General features: G+C 45.4%; 1 protein-coding gene across 3 annotated transcripts in view; it reads left to right on the forward strand.

Moving 5' to 3' along the window:
* Nucleotides 1–23: 23 nt before the first annotated feature.
* GPC3 (glypican 3) overlaps nt 24–15,386 on the forward strand; it is a 407,184-nt gene continuing 391,821 nt past the window's right edge. For all 3 annotated transcript variants that reach the window (XM_021684303.1, XM_044911673.1, XM_044911674.1), the window contains exon 1: nt 24–236. In XM_021684303.1, coding sequence (XP_021539978.1) covers nt 62–236 — 175 coding nt within the window. In that variant the 5' untranslated portion in view covers nt 24–61. The remainder of the gene's footprint in view (nt 237–15,386) is intronic.

Below are 15,386 nucleotides of genomic sequence, written 5' to 3' on the forward strand. Positions count from 1 at the left end.
CGGGACCGCTCTCGCCCCCGCTGCCACTCTGCCGCGCTCTCCTCGCTGCCCGCGAAGCAGGATGGCGGGGACCTTGCGCACCGCGTGCTTGGTGGTGGCGATGCTGCTCAGCTTGGACTGCCCGGGACAGGCGCAGCCCCCGCCGCCGCCGCCGGACGCCACCTGTCACCAGGTCCGCTCCTTCTTCCAGAGATTGCAGCCCGGACTCAAGTGGGTGCCCGAAACCCCCGTGCCAGGTGAGGAGGCGACCCCGCGCGCGTCCCCCGCGTCCGGCGGGGAGCCGGGGGCGCGTGGCGACCGTACCCCCGGGGCGCGCTGGCCTCGTGGGGCCGCGGTCGTGCGCCCCGCCGCTGGGCACCTGGGAGTGGTCGCTGCGCCCGGGGCCCGGCCAGGTCTACCGGGGGAGGGCGGAAGGGTGAGCGTGGACCGTGTCCGCATCTCCCGGGCTCGCTCTGCTGTCAGGGAAGGTGCGGGTGGGAGGCACGGCGGGGAGGGCCTTCTCGCGAGCGCCCATTTTTTGGGGAGGGCGGGAAGGTGGGAGCTGCTTCCCGGGGCCTCGGCGAACTGGCGCCCCACAGCCGAGCCGGTGCCTCGAGCATTCGCCACCCTCCCTTGCACGAACGTGCCAGCGTTTCAGCCGGAGCTGGACCGTGGCTACGGCCATTCTCTCCCCAGCCTGCCCCCCCCCCCGCCCTCCTTTCCGCAGCCTGGGTTCCCGGGGTTCGCGGGCCCAAGTGCAGGCAAAGTTGGGGACAGATCTCCAAATCCACAGTGGCAGGTAGAGTACACGCTGGGGGGAACTTTTGAGTAGGAGGGTCCCCAAGATGAGGAGGACCGAACCTTCCCCTTCAAAACAGCGTCCCTTATCCAGGTTGGCAAAATCGCTTCGAAAACGGTGCTGCTGGCCGGGGAGCAGAAGTCCAAAGATGATATAACTCCTCCCCTTCTCAAATTCATCTGCCTTCTTGACAGGCTGGACCCTGAAGGGGAGATGATTTTAGGTGGAGGAAAGTTTCCGAACGCCTGCCTTTTGTTCTGCACAATCAGATCGTGTTGTAAGGGCATATTTTAACCTTCGCTGAGGGCTGCCGCTGTCAACAGATGAATATTAATGGCCCCGTGTGATTGACTGTCCCGCGGTTGGACTCCTAAAAGCCTGCCTTAGAATCCAATTAGGACAAGTTGCTACATTGACACTGCGGGCGAGAAGAGTTGGTTTGAAACAGGTTAATTTATCCGAGGTGCGCTCTGCAGAAGCGGCCGGTGGTGTTCGCAAACCCTGAGACGTCCGTGGCCTTCGGGGTCTCCTCCCAGCCCGCGCCTCCAGCGAGGCGCGCGTCCCGCGCTTCGGAGGGATCAGGGATCGGGGAGCAGCCCTCGTCAAAACTTGGCTCGTGGCTCTCAACAAGTCAGAGAGGCGGGCCTGATGGTTGGACCAAGTTGTGAACGCGACGCGAGCGTTCACTAGCGGGAGCTTACCTAGGCAGCCGGCGCTCCCTCAGCCCTCAGCCTTTTCTTTAGGTGGATTAAAAGAGCCGAGCGAGCCCGCTGTTTGGTTGCAAAGGTAATTGGTCACCCCTTTTGGCGACTGAAATGCATTTGCGCATATGTTAAATATTGCGTTGCAGGATTTCGCTCTATGGGAGGGGAGAACTACCTCTCCCGCTGTTAAATGTTCATAACGTACCACGTGGGCGTGTGCAGGAGCTGTAAGGGGCAACCTATGAATCAGTTCCACAGAGCTGAAACAACAGGCGCAATCTCTCTCCCCTCGAAGTGCCGTGGTAATTAGATTGCTAAGGCCAGAGAATACGCTCTTGTTGATAACGTAAAAATTGGTCCTCACAGGATGAGTCCCAGCGAGATGAATGGTTCCGGGGTTGGGGTTGGGGCCACATTCGGCTGGTTCGAGGCCAGGGAGTAAAGGTTGTACTTAAAAGAAGAAAAAGACCAGAAGGAACACACTGATACTCATTTAGCAACCCCCTCCCTCTACACACACTCGTGCTGGCGCTGGCCCTCCCTCCTCCTCCCCAGCTCTCTGGCTGCCGGCCTCTTTGCAGCATCTGTATACAAGTACTGGGAGGGCCCACACACTGTGTGTAAGAGATTTGGCCGGGGCTCCCTCCCTGCACGCTCCCTTGCTCCCTGCCTAAGGATGGCCATGCTGTAGAGGACAGGAATTCCTAATGGGGATTTTTTCCCTTTTCCTCCAGTATTTCCCAAACTCTATAGGCCAAATCACTTTCCAAGGGTCTTCATATAAACCCAATTTCCCTCCTTCACTTCTATTAAACAGCCGTGTGCAGTGGCCAGCACCTTCTAGATGGCGGGCAGGCACTGTTCTGACTTGTGCTGGAGTAAAGCCAAACTTCAAATACGGTGACACCCAGGCAGCTAGCTACCATATATCCTGGATTTTCCGGGGGCTGCACAGATTTCCAGTACTCTTGTCTTGCCATGAAAACCATGTGTCCCGAATTTCACTTGGGCAACTCTGGTCACTGTAGAATGGGAAACATGGTGAAAATCCTAATGTCCACAAGTGGAAAGAGCTCATCAATATTTCAGAGAAGAGATGATAATGGCCGACTAAATACAATGACAAGTGCATCATCTCAAAGTGAATAAATGTGTCATTTGCTGCTGTCGTTCCGTGGTTGGAAATTGAAAGAGAGCTGCAAATTATTTGATAGTTATGAACCGTCAAGATGACCCTTTGACTTTTTTCCCCCATCTATATTTTAAGCCATGTTCAGTTTGCCCGTGTCACTGTACTAACTGCTAATTAGAGCTCTTTTTGTCCCAGATAAAATGAGATTTGGTCACAGGAAGGAGAAATCCTCAAGAATGTCCTGTCTCACTTAGGGGGAGCATTTGGGATTGACTGCGAACTTTGGCCATTAGCAGAATTGGGTTAGAGTGGATAAGGTACATTTCTTATGCTAGTATGGATGAGACTAAATGGCATTTGAAATCAGCCAGCCTAAAAAATAAATCACTGGTGCTGAAGGGCTACACCAGACTTCCACAAAGCTGATCTAAAGCCTTACAATCTCATGTTCCCATTTCTTTTAGAGCGTTCAAAGACACGGGATAGCAATTCTAAATAGCATGTCCCCCAAATCCATAGATCTTTTCATACCCCACTCTCTCTCTTTTTAAGGATTTGTAACTTGGAAGGCACCACAGATGGAAACCAGGCACACAGAGTTAGCATTTGGCAGAAAAATCCATATAACTGACTTTCAGTGTAGCTCTTTTGCCCTTATTTAATTTAGAAAAATTCAGAAAAAAGCCAATGAGCTCATAAGTCTGGATGTTTATTTTGTTTTGCTTAACCTACCCACAGGCGCAATCAAGAATGGATACAATTTTAGGCAAGGAAAGTGAGCTAGTAATCAGACAATGATGTTTCCAATTGTCTCAAGGGAATGTTACAGAAGTCTGAAAAAAAAATTCCTCTAAACAAAAATCAAGTGTAATTCACTTTATGAATGCCATACACTGCTTTTGTGGGGGGTGGTGGTGAAGGGGACGGACGGGAATGGGAAAATCAAACAAACCATGGTAGTGTTGCAACTCCCCAAAGATTGAGGGATCTTGCCTTAGAGGGCCCTGGAAAGTGCAGGAACCAATCCCGAAGGCCGAACTCCCGTGTGGGTCAAAGGCAACCCTGAAGAGCCAAGCCCGACTTGGAGTTTCTCAAAATAGATGAAACACCATAAAAATAAAAATCAGCGTTCTTGAAACAAAGAGAGAGTTTGGTATTTGTTGTCGTTGTTGTTTTAAAGTGTGAGACCTAGTGACCGTGTCTGGGTGGCCAGCCGCGGCTCCCCAATCAGTTGGAAGTGGCTAGGGGTCCTAATGTCGGGAGAGAGAACAAGACACGGGGTGTGGGTGTGGGAGGACTTTGCTCCCTGCCGAGGCCGCACTAGACGTGGGGGCGAGCAGGTGATTTGTTCACACTTTGACAAAGTCGCATTATTGCACGCTAACTGGGGACAGTTCGGAGGGCTCTTCCGGAGCGTGGTCTGAGTAGATTTCTGAGGCCGGCCCTGACGGGTGGTACCGGGCTGGGCTTGGAGGGCAGCGTGGGGCCCGTCGAGGAGATGGCTGGTGGTCGGTGGAGCGCCCGGGCCTGCGAGGAGCCTAAGCCTGGCGCTCCTTGGCCGGGCCCCGAGTGAGGTGCTGGAGGTGCCGAGAGGAGTAAGACACAGCCCCTTTTGTCAAGGCGCTCACAGTCTCGTGGGGGAGCCTACGAGTAAACAGGCTTCTCAGGAAACTTGTAGGATTAAACAGGGTGAAAAGGGCTAGAAAATACCTCCAGGAAATTGGCTGGAATGGTCACAATAGCCAGCCTGGCCAAGGGAAAAGAACTGAAGAGATGAAGTGGGAGATAGGGCGGTTGCTCTTAATAGGACCGCCATCTTAAAGAGAGTTTTCTTAATTCTTGGAGCAAATTCCACGCAAGCATTAGGAGATGCATGCATGGGATGATTCCGATGGATGCTAGATGACACAGATGGTGTCAGTTTTGCAATTTTTTTTTTTTTTTCTTATGGGCTGGTAGATTGCATCCAGTCTTTTTGATGCGATATTTTTGAGCTTTCTGCTACTTTCATCTTTAGAGTTGCCATGTTTGCTGTTCGCTGTAGCCTAGAAAAAGGCTGCTTATTACCAACCTGGGAAGAAAGAGGCCTGGGTTTGTCTGCTATGAGACAAGACAGAAAATATGTTTTCTCCTTAAATGGCAGCTATCAATGACCACGCCAACTTTAGTGTTTGATGCATATACAAAAGCATGGGTCTTAAGAGGTATCTTATTACTCATTTCTAAGAAAATTGAAGATAATCACTTATAACTTGTGCACACGATACATCATTTGGAAAGAATTTCACTAGGGATCATATTGCTCAACTGAAAAGTTCTGGCATGCTGAATTTGTACATTTTTGTGAATGCTTCCTTTACTCTGATCTCTCGCTTTTTTCTGCATATGGTTATTTGTATGTTTTAGATTAGAAGCTTCTTAAAGGGAAAGCCCTGCATTTGGTGCAGTGTTGAGCACAATACCAAGAGCACCATAGCACATTTAGCAAATTATTGACGATAATAGAATTTCTAGATCATGACGTATTCCCTATGAACTCTCAGATACTTTCCTAAGCTCTGTGTCATCTTACTTATTTTAGAAGCCCAAGTCCAGTTTGTTTGGGTACACTGCTGGGGTGTGTGGACGAACTTTTCAGGCTGCCTATATCTTGACTGGAGCCAGATTCAGTCTTTCCTCAGTTAGCTGGTGACTCTTAACCATCAGGAAGGGCTTATTAATGTCGAGTACCCAAAGAACAAATTGAAATTAGCAACATTGTTATGATTGGCATAGTATCATTACAGAACAACAGTTATTATAGCACATAAATTGTAACACATCTCTTAAATCAAACTCTTTGAATGTCAGCTAGACCTTTCTCGCTAACATTGACATTACCGTATTTTGGAGTTGGGCTATAACACATGCACGGACCTGTTGAAGTACCTCACACGTTTCTGTAGCCTGGGATCAGAATTTGTGCACAGGCTCAATTCAAGAGACCATACCAGGAGCCAACATCTATTCAGCCCTAGCCAAGCTTGCAAAGGGGGTTGATGTTTTGGGTAATCTAGGGTCTAATGGGAAGTGTGGGTAGAACCACCACCCCCACTCATCTGCCCATATTTAGCAAATTGTCTGGCTTGAAACAGGATCCCCAGCACTCCATTAAGAAATGAGCATCAGAGAATAGAATCCAAACCATGGGCCCCAGACTGGCTTTAGAGACAGCGTAAGGTAATGGGAATTTACCTTCTGAGATAGAATGACAGGGAGAATGTGAGTCAGAAAGCAAGGTGAAGGTGGGCATACCAGCAGAGAAAATGTGCATTTTGAAATGCTGCATGTGTGGAGAAAACCCTCACTGGAGCATGGTAGTCTCACTTGAAGACCTCGTTGAATGTACAAAGCAAAAAAGGTTTAGTTCCGTACTTCAGATTAGGCCAATTAAACCTCAATTGTCCAAGTGCTAATTATTAGAAATACTTGTCCACCATTTTTAAACAAAAATGAATCCAGAGTGATTACCAAGAAAGGCGTGTTCACTTTTGCCTCTCTTTGTGTGTAGCTGGATAAAGCCTTATTTGAGAGTTTGTATTTTTTTCTCATGAGTAAAAAGGAGTCAATGTTAGGACCAAAATGCATTGCTAGTGTTCCAAACAGTTAATTGCTTCCAGTAGTTGAAATTGTATTTATATGCTAGATTAGTAAATCTACTAAGCTCTTTGAAGTATACTTAATAGGCTTATATTGATAAATAATTGATAGGAAGGGAGATAAAATACAAGTGAAAGTGGCAATAAGAAGGGACAGGGAAGTTAAAGCCATTATAAAAGAAACCTCCACTCGCTGTATTCTATCCATCCACCTGAAAGTTGAATGATGTATATTTCTTAGAAGTGAGGATTTTGAGAATATCCTGTGTTTTTCAGAATTTCCACAATGTGGCATGCATTTATTTCTTTTATAAATCCAGAATAAGGCAGAATTCTAGACTACAATTTTAATTGGCCTTTTTGAGTCTGGATTTTGGAAATAAGTTTATGACTGGAAAATTAGAAATCCTGAGTATGGCATCTTTAAGGTTTGTGTTCATAGTCGTCTATATCTGCCCTACTAGACTGTGATCTTCAACTTTGTGTCTGCCATGTCTAGCAAAGAGCATGGTACAAATCATAGGTGCTCAATAAATATTTGTAGACTAAATGAATGATTGGAAGTAGAAATGTATTACAAACAAAATTTCCATAAAGCCAATATTTAAGTAGTTGATTCACTTTTACTAATATATTAAGGTTTCTAAAAAAGCAGCTCCTTTTTCAGGTCAAAAATCCATTTGTTGTCTATAGGTAAGTGACAAAGGACTGGTTTAATTCATGTGGTTGTACTATAATTCCCCGAAAGAAGTAGTCTAGCCAAACCTTTCCAAGAGGTAAGTATTCTGTGCTTGTTTACAAGGCTATTCTAAGAAGTTTATAGATAAATTAAATATATCCGCCTATATATAAATGCATTTATTTACAGATCTGTGGCATTTAGGTTTCAAAAATAATGCAACTTGGTGTCAGTTACAGAAACATACATGGAATGTATGTAAGTTTTTCTTTGGTGTTTCTTACCTATAACATGAAGCTTCATAAATGTATATTTAAAAGGACACAATCCAAAGTGGATATTCAGCCAAGGAAATTTTATTTGAGTAGGATAAAGGGCCTCCTGAGAGGTCTCTCAATTTCTGTATGCATTGGGGCAAGCTTTGAAAGTCAGCAGAGAAAACTCAACTATTTGGCTAGGGCTGACCCATTGGGAGTTCTTTCAGCTAGAGGCTCAACTAGGAAAGAGGGTAAAAAGGAAAGGGATGATGTTCATTTGAAAATAATATCAGAATTGTGTTTGCATACTTTCCTCCTTAGTTATGGTTCTCCTCCCTCTCTCCCAAACTCTGCATTCTGGTACTTCCTGGGATACTCCATTGCTCTTTGTCCAATTTTGGTTCGGAGGATTGAAGCTGAGGGAAACGTGGGCAAGAGAGGAAGGGCTAGAGCAACAGATACAGGGAGGACATTCAACAGATACAGGGAGGACATACCCTTACTCTGGTATGTATCAGAAAGTTCACTGACACATAACAGCCTGAAAGGATTGGAAAACATTTGAATTTGGAAGCTTGCATGTTCATAGAAAATACGGAGATATGCCCCAAGTGCATTTGGGTCCCTGAAATACTCTATTTGTACTTCTTCTTGCTTAGTATCCATGTTTTTTTGAAGTACCTAGCTTATTCATGGCCTCTGCCAGACCCTACAACTGTTGAATACAGACGCCATATTTGATTCTGCATGATATCCTCTAGAGTGGTGAGTAGAGTGCCTTGTATAGAGTTAGTAATAAAGGTTGGAGCTAAGGTAAGAATAAACACCTAAAGACACAGTCTACAGGACTTGACCACTGTTGAATGAGATCCTAGGATGGCATATACCTAGAGAAGGACTGAGTCTCTGGATGCATCATTGTCTAAGTTGATCTGCAGTAGGGATTGAGGATGGGGTGGTGGAGGTGAAGCCCATTTATTTGTTCTTTGTGGTCCTGGGAGCCTTCTTGCCCCTCTTTCAAAACTGAAGTCTGGGGAGGAAGTGACAAGTAGAAATTTTTACCTACAAGTTTCTCTAAGATTTACTTATTTATTTGAGAGGAGGGGAGAGAGGGAGAGAGAATCTTAAGCAGACTCTGTGCTGAGCACAGAGCCCCATGTGGGGCTTGACGCAGGGCTCGAACCTACGACCCTGAGATCAGGACCTGAGCCAAAACCAAGAGTCGGATGCTTACCTGACTGCGCCCCCCAGGCACCCCCCCCCAGCCTTCTCTAAATGTGGTGTTTAAGGGACACCTGGCTGGCTCAGTTGGTAGAACATGTGACTCTTGGTCTTGGGGTCGTGAGTTCAAGACCCAAATTGGGCATAGAGCCTACTTTAAAAAAATGTGGTGTTTGGATATGTTTTATATGTATTTATATTTATGTATACATGTGTGTGTGTATATTCATAGTTTATATATGTATAAATATTCTATATTTCTATTATTTTGATAGGAACAACTTATAATTATGTGCTATTTAAACTGTTTGAAAGTTGCTAATTATTACTCTTAGTAGTGAGTGGTCTTTCACAATCCTGTCTTATATTTGTGTTATGAAAGCCTTGCTTTCATATATCTTAGGTACAGACAATGCAACCACTCATAAAGTGTCCATAGCTTCTGAGTTCAGGTGACCTGCCTGGTTCCAACACACACACACACACACACACACACACACACACACATTTGTACACTCATACATACACACATATACTATCCCTACATCTATCCATCCTTAATAACCTAGAGAAAAAGCCTAACTTACCCTGGAAAGAGCTTATGGGGTACAGCTTCTCAGAGCTCAAGTAACCCATTTTCAGTTGGATTGGCCCCAAATTGTTGCAGAGTGAATTGTCACTGATATCATAGAGCTCATTTATTACATTCCATCATTTTCCTAAGTACAGAGATGTGATCCTCATTTAAAGCAGTGGTGGTCAACCCATACTGTGAATTTGACTCATTTCGGAGAATGACTTCTAGCACTGGCCACATTGCATGTTGAAGTCCATAGCAAGGAGAATGTGACCCAAGAGGCAGTTTCCAAGTTAACTTTCATGGAGTGATTGTATTGGGGACAACATTTAGTTGTTTTGGAAAACAGATGGAAATCCTCAGGAAAGGAACCTACTAATAATGAACTCTGTATGCCATCGCTGTATAAATATTGAAAAGTTTTTCATTCATTCTCTACTTCAGCAACATTCATTGAGCCCTGCTTCTATGCCAGGTACTGACCTAGGAGCTGATGCATAAGATACAATCACTGCCTAGGGTGGGAGCCATGTAGGGATCTGGGGGTTGTTGAGCTATGGAGGAGGGGTGCCTAGCTGCCTTAAGTGGGCTGTCACGTAAGGTATATGCAAAGGCCTGTAGAGACAAAATGACACCTTTGTTGGACTGGACTGGTTTGGATTGGTTGGAGAATAGCTGTGGGTGGGGGGGCGGTGGATGTAGAGGAAAGATGAACTAGAAAAGTAGGCAGGAAATGATGAGGAGTTTCCTCAGGCTGTATCCAAGGATGATGAAGAGCCATGAAAACATTTGAAGAAGAGAAAATGGTATTCAGTATGGAGAATGACTGGTACGGAGTCTTAGTAATACAGGTGAAAAAAAAGCAGGGCAGAAAATAGGGGAGTAAAAGATGAAGTTGAGAGACCAGAGAAAGTGGATCAGGTATGACTTGCTGACTGGATATGAGGATAGGAAGGAGAGTCTAGAACTTCTGTTTTTTCTGGGTGGTGGGGCTATGGCACATAATAGGTGCTCAGTAAATATTTGTTGACTTAGTGAAATGTAGGAGGAACATATATTTTTAAGTAAACTGTACCCCCGACGTGGGGGCTCGAACTCATGACCCCAAGATCAAGAGTCGCACTCTCTATTGACCGAACCAGCCAGGCGCCCCAAGAAGAACATATTTTTTTTAAAAGATTTATTTATTTATTTGAGAGAGAGAGATAGAGCGAGAGAGGGAACACAGCAGGGGGAGTGGGAGAGGGAGAAGCAGGCTTCCCGCTGAGCAGGGAGCCCGATGTGGGACTTGATCCCAGGACCTTGGGATCATGACCTGAGCCTGAGGCAGCCACTTAACGACTGAGCCAGCCAGGTGCCCCAAGAAAAACATGTTTTTAAGGGGTGAAATAATGAGTTTGATTTTGAAGGGGTTGAGTTTGAGAGGTTCTTTGATCATTGAGGCAGAAATGTCTGCTAGGTAGTTGAGGTTGTGTTTTGGATGGTAGAAGAGAGAAATCAGGGCTGGGGATACATACTCGGACATTAATAACATATAGATGGTAACTGAAACTCTGGGAATAGATGAGATCACTGGGAAATAGTGTATACACTCTCCTGGAGTTCAGAAGAAGCATAGTTGGGACTCATCAGCATATAGGCTCAAGTTGGAAGTCAAGGGTGTGGATGATATTTTCCAGGCTTTTGCATGTGACACATCTTAAAATGCATTTTGCCAACATCTGGTGATTTAAAAAAAACTGCCAAAGCCTTCAAGAATTCTCTTGATTAAGAGAAAGTATGAGTAGATGTTGTCATGGTCCAAGATTTTGCAAATAAGATAATGTGCTACCAAGCACAGACACACACACACACACACACACACACACACACACACACACGGGTGTGGGGGGAATGTAGAGAAGCACATTTGAAGCAAGGGATTGGATTTCTATTATTTTTGATAGCAGTAATTAATAATTTTGCATGTTATTTAAACTGTTTGAAAGTTGTTAATTGTTACTCTTAGCAGTGGGTGGTCTTTCACAATCCTACCTACATTTGTGTCGTGAAAGCCTTGCTTTCATATATCTTATGTACAGACAATGCAACCACTCATAAAGTGTCCATAGCTTCTGAGTTCAGCTGACCTGCCTGGCTCCAACATAGAGGCCCCCCTGCCGCACCCCAGCCCCCACTGGGGACCAGCCTCCCACTCTGGAGAATGAAAGCTGTAGCTTTTTGGAGCTCTGGTCTCTATTCCACTTCAGACTGGGCCCTGCTGGCTGGTCTCTGAAACATGTGGTTCCAAGCAAATACTAGGCATACTTGTGTAATTGGGCTGATTTTTCTTAAGTGTCTATGGAGATGTAGTGTGTATGTGTGTGTGTGTGTGTGTGTGTGTATGTTTTTGGTTGGTGGGGGGGGGGGAAAGGGTGGTAGAATTTTCTGTTTCTCTGGCATGAAGAGTTTCTTTAATTTCCCTATTGTTCAAGAGGTTGCCTTCATCCAAGCTTCTATTTTCATTCAGTGTAAACTTGAAACCCCTTGTTCTCCAGTAGATTTTTTCGCGACCACTTTCAGGTTAATGGAGTAGTATGGAAGGGGCCCCAAGGGAAGAGCACAGAAACTACCATTTACTGAGTGCCAGTTGCTTTATATTTAATCTCGTTTACACAGCAAACCTGAAAGGGTGGCGCTGTCATCTCCATTTTACAGATGAAGAGACTGAGGCCCAGAAAGGTTCAGTTTTCCCGAGCTTGTGTAATATGCGGAGCCAGGATTTGCATCCACATTTGTCTCACTTGATAGCTCATGCTCACTGGATTCTGAGGGGAAGGAAGATGGGCTGGATAGAAAGCATTTGACTTAACTTCCCGCACTCCTTTGACTTTATGACATTTTTCACCCCGGGCTTCTCTTCTCCTCCCTTTCTTAGATGCAAGCGCTCCAGTCGTGTTTGTCCTTTGCCCCTTCTGTTCTCTCTTTGCTCATTCCCACACCCATTCCCATGACTTCATTATCTTCGCTGTTTGAATGACTCCCGTCTCCCTTTCCAGCCTGACCTCTTCCTTGCTGTCCAGTTCAGGATCTGCCAGTCGCCCTGCCGAACGTCTCCATCCAGAAGTCCTGCCAAGGCTTCCCTTTCCACAGAGCCAAAAATCAGTCCATCATTTTCTCCTCGCGCCTGCACAAAACTCCCCCCCTTCAACATTCTGCATCTGTGGCGATAGCAACTCCGGTACCCAGACCTGAAACCACGCAATCATCTTGGACTTCTCTTTGTCCACATCTCACCCCCGAAATTAAATGCCTAAGTCCTGCGAGTCTGTCTCCGCCATGTCTTTCGCGCTTACCTCCTTGGCCCGTGTACCCTCTGTTTAAGCACAACAGGCCATGAACTCCTTAACTGAAAGGACCCTTCAAGGTGGCCGTGCGATGTCATCTGCACAAACCATATCACGGTTCCCCATGCCTAGTTCCCTTTGAACCCTGGTCTCATTGTACTTCTCCTATGGCCTTGGTTCTCTCTTGCTCTTCTAGTTATTTATGTCCTTGACTTTTTCGTCTTCCTAGAGGCTTGCTCCTTAAAGGGTGGCCCATGCACCAGGAGCATCAGCATCACCAGAGAGCTTGCAAGAAATGCAGAATCTCAGGCCCCATCCCAGAACTGCTGAATGAGACCTGTATTTCTATTTCTATTTCATTTTATTTTTATTTTTTTTAAAGATTTTATTTATTTATTTGACAGAGAGAGACACAGCGAGAGAGGGAACACAAGCAGGGGGAGTGGGAGAGGGAGAAGCAGGCTCCCCGCGGAGCAGGGAGCCCGATGTGGGGCTCGATCCCGGGACCCTGGGACCATGACCTGAGCCGAAGGCAGATGCTTAATGACTGAGCCACCCAGGCGCCCCGAGACCTGTATTTTTAAACAAGATCCCCAGTTGATTTGTATGCACTTTAAAGCTTGAGAAGGGCTGCTTCCAAGTGTAAGCTCCTTGAGGACAAGGACCTTGCAGGACTCAGGGGAGGGTCTTGCACATAATAGGTCCACGTTCTTTTGATTTCTTGCGTTTGTGCTGTGCTTGGCTGTTCATTCATTGATGTGGCCCCAGCAATCTATACACAAGAAATGTATGAGGGGGGAGGATGGGGGAGGAGAGAGAGAGAGATTCAGAGAGTGGGGGGGAGAGGGGGGGAAGGGGGGGTTGAAGAATGAAGGGGCTGGATTGAGCCCGTATGCTGGCTAATAACTTTGTGACTAGTTTGGAAAACAATCTTTGCTCTCCCAGATAGTTAGAGCCTCTTGTCCACGCCTTGGCTTAATTTAATGTGGCCAGAGGCAAGTATCTTCCAAGACCGTTTTGCTCTTACCCTAGGGACCTAATGGTTTCCCGCTTTTTTTTTTTTTAACTGGACTTCTGGGGGGTACCTTCTCTGGCCATCCCCAGGAGTCAGAGTGGAGCTTTTGAAGCTATTCAGAGGGCCATGGAAGAACTGTGCTCAGTGTTTCAAATAGTCCCTTCTGTTTTCAGAAACTGATTTTCTGCTTTGTTTTCAAACTTCAAAGTTTATTTCTGAAATAAAGGTTTATTTTCCCCCATGGAATTCTGAAGGTTTTATAAAAGTGTTAATTTCTAAAACCTAAGTCATTTCTTGCCTTTGAAACTTCAGTGCTGTGGGTCAATTTAATAACGTTGCCTGAAGGTTCTTTTGGCCTTCAAAAGCTGTCAGATTGCCTTTTCTTTGTTCTTTGAGGGAGTAAGGTTGCCTCATTCACAAAGCTTGAAGGAGTTGGAACCAGCTTTAGTCAATCATTCAGGCTTTCTCCGCCCCTCACCAATATCCAGTTTTATTTTCAAGCTAGGTCCTAGTGGCAAAGAGATGTATCGCTGACTAACAATTCTGTGTGAAATTCTCCAAAAGCTCATCACCCTTTATTTCATAGAGTAGAGTGATAAGAAGTAGCCTGAGTTATTAGGACACCTGTAGCTAAGGGGAGCAGCGGGTGTTCTGAGCACACCCATCGCTGCCCTTCTGGGGCTCAGAAAAGCTCCAAAGTTACCGAGCCCTCCCCTTCATCATCTGCCGGACTGCTCCCCACATCTTCCCTTTTTGCCTTCCTCCTTTCTACCCTCATGCTCTCTCTCAACTGGTTATAATTTAGAACAGAAGGTGTTTTACGGTTTGTTATATTTATTGAATGGTTTTGTGTTTCTTGTTCTCTAAAAAAAATTGGAGGAGTGGAATGTTTTATATTTCCCTCTGTATTTTAGTTTTTAAGTTGTGTTTCCTTTTCCTATAGTTCCTGATTTCCTTTTCTCCTCTCTCTTCCCCCATCTTCCTCTGCCTCCTCCACATCCGCTTGCCCTCAGTGATTCTGGAGAGAAAACAGCCTTTCCATTTCTGCCCGCATATTTGGTTTGGGTACCTGGTTACTTCTCCCGGGGATATTTCGAAATTCGATTCCTTAGTTAGTTTGGAATTGCAGAGCTCTAAAATATGCACTGATGAATTTACATTCCACTTTCTAAGAACTCCGAGTATTTAAAAGGGTTTCTGTAGCACCAGGCTAAATATATCTGACTGGAGTATCTCAGATCATTGCCATGTAGTTTACGTTCTCTCTCACTGTGTCATAATTCTCAATGACTGCAAATTGCATCTTTGTTCTTAGAAATCTCTTGTTCCACCGAACTGCCTTTTTCTGAAGATCAGGGAGCCCCTTTGAGACACTGCTAATGTGGGGTGGAATTGACACCTAGCTCACAGGCTAACCAAATGTAGCTTGCTTTTCCATGATGAAGTGATCACATTTCAGGACATCGTGTCACTTGCAGGATTTTATTGTCCTGGTTTCAAATTTGACTTCAGGTTAAAGAGAGTCTTCCACTTGGACTATTCCTTGGTATTCTTTTCTTCGTCTTTACACTTAGGGGGATCTTTTGTTTGTCCTGTATCTATTATCTCTCCCAAGCTTGGCCGAGGCTGTTAGGTTATGCACCTATGTATAAATATTTAACAAGATAAGTTAGACAAAACGTGCTCGGAGATACTTCAGCCCTTCCATCCCCACCCCTGCCTCCGCCCCCGCTCAGTTTTTGTGTAGAGTCACAGATGGTTGCTTTATCTCAGATGTTTAGATTTGGAGGACATTCCTTTGCACTTTGCTTGATGGACACAATGAAATGGAAGCATTTGAGTCAATCTGGACTACCAAAATGGTAGCACCAAGTAACAGATAACATTAGGCTCCTCTTCCTATTTTTTTCCAACTGGTTACCCAAACTCCCCTAAGCCAGAGAGTTTTAGGTATGAGATTGTGTGTTTTTAAAGAAAATATTTCGGATAAAGACTAATGTTCTCAAGTCAGGAATAACAATTAGTACCATTCATTAATCAGGGTCATGTTTTGACTTTG

The sequence above is a fragment of the Neomonachus schauinslandi genome, chromosome X, assembly GCF_002201575.2.
Source record: "Neomonachus schauinslandi chromosome X, ASM220157v2, whole genome shotgun sequence".
In the NCBI taxonomy this organism is placed as follows: Eukaryota; Metazoa; Chordata; class Mammalia; order Carnivora; family Phocidae; genus Neomonachus; species Neomonachus schauinslandi.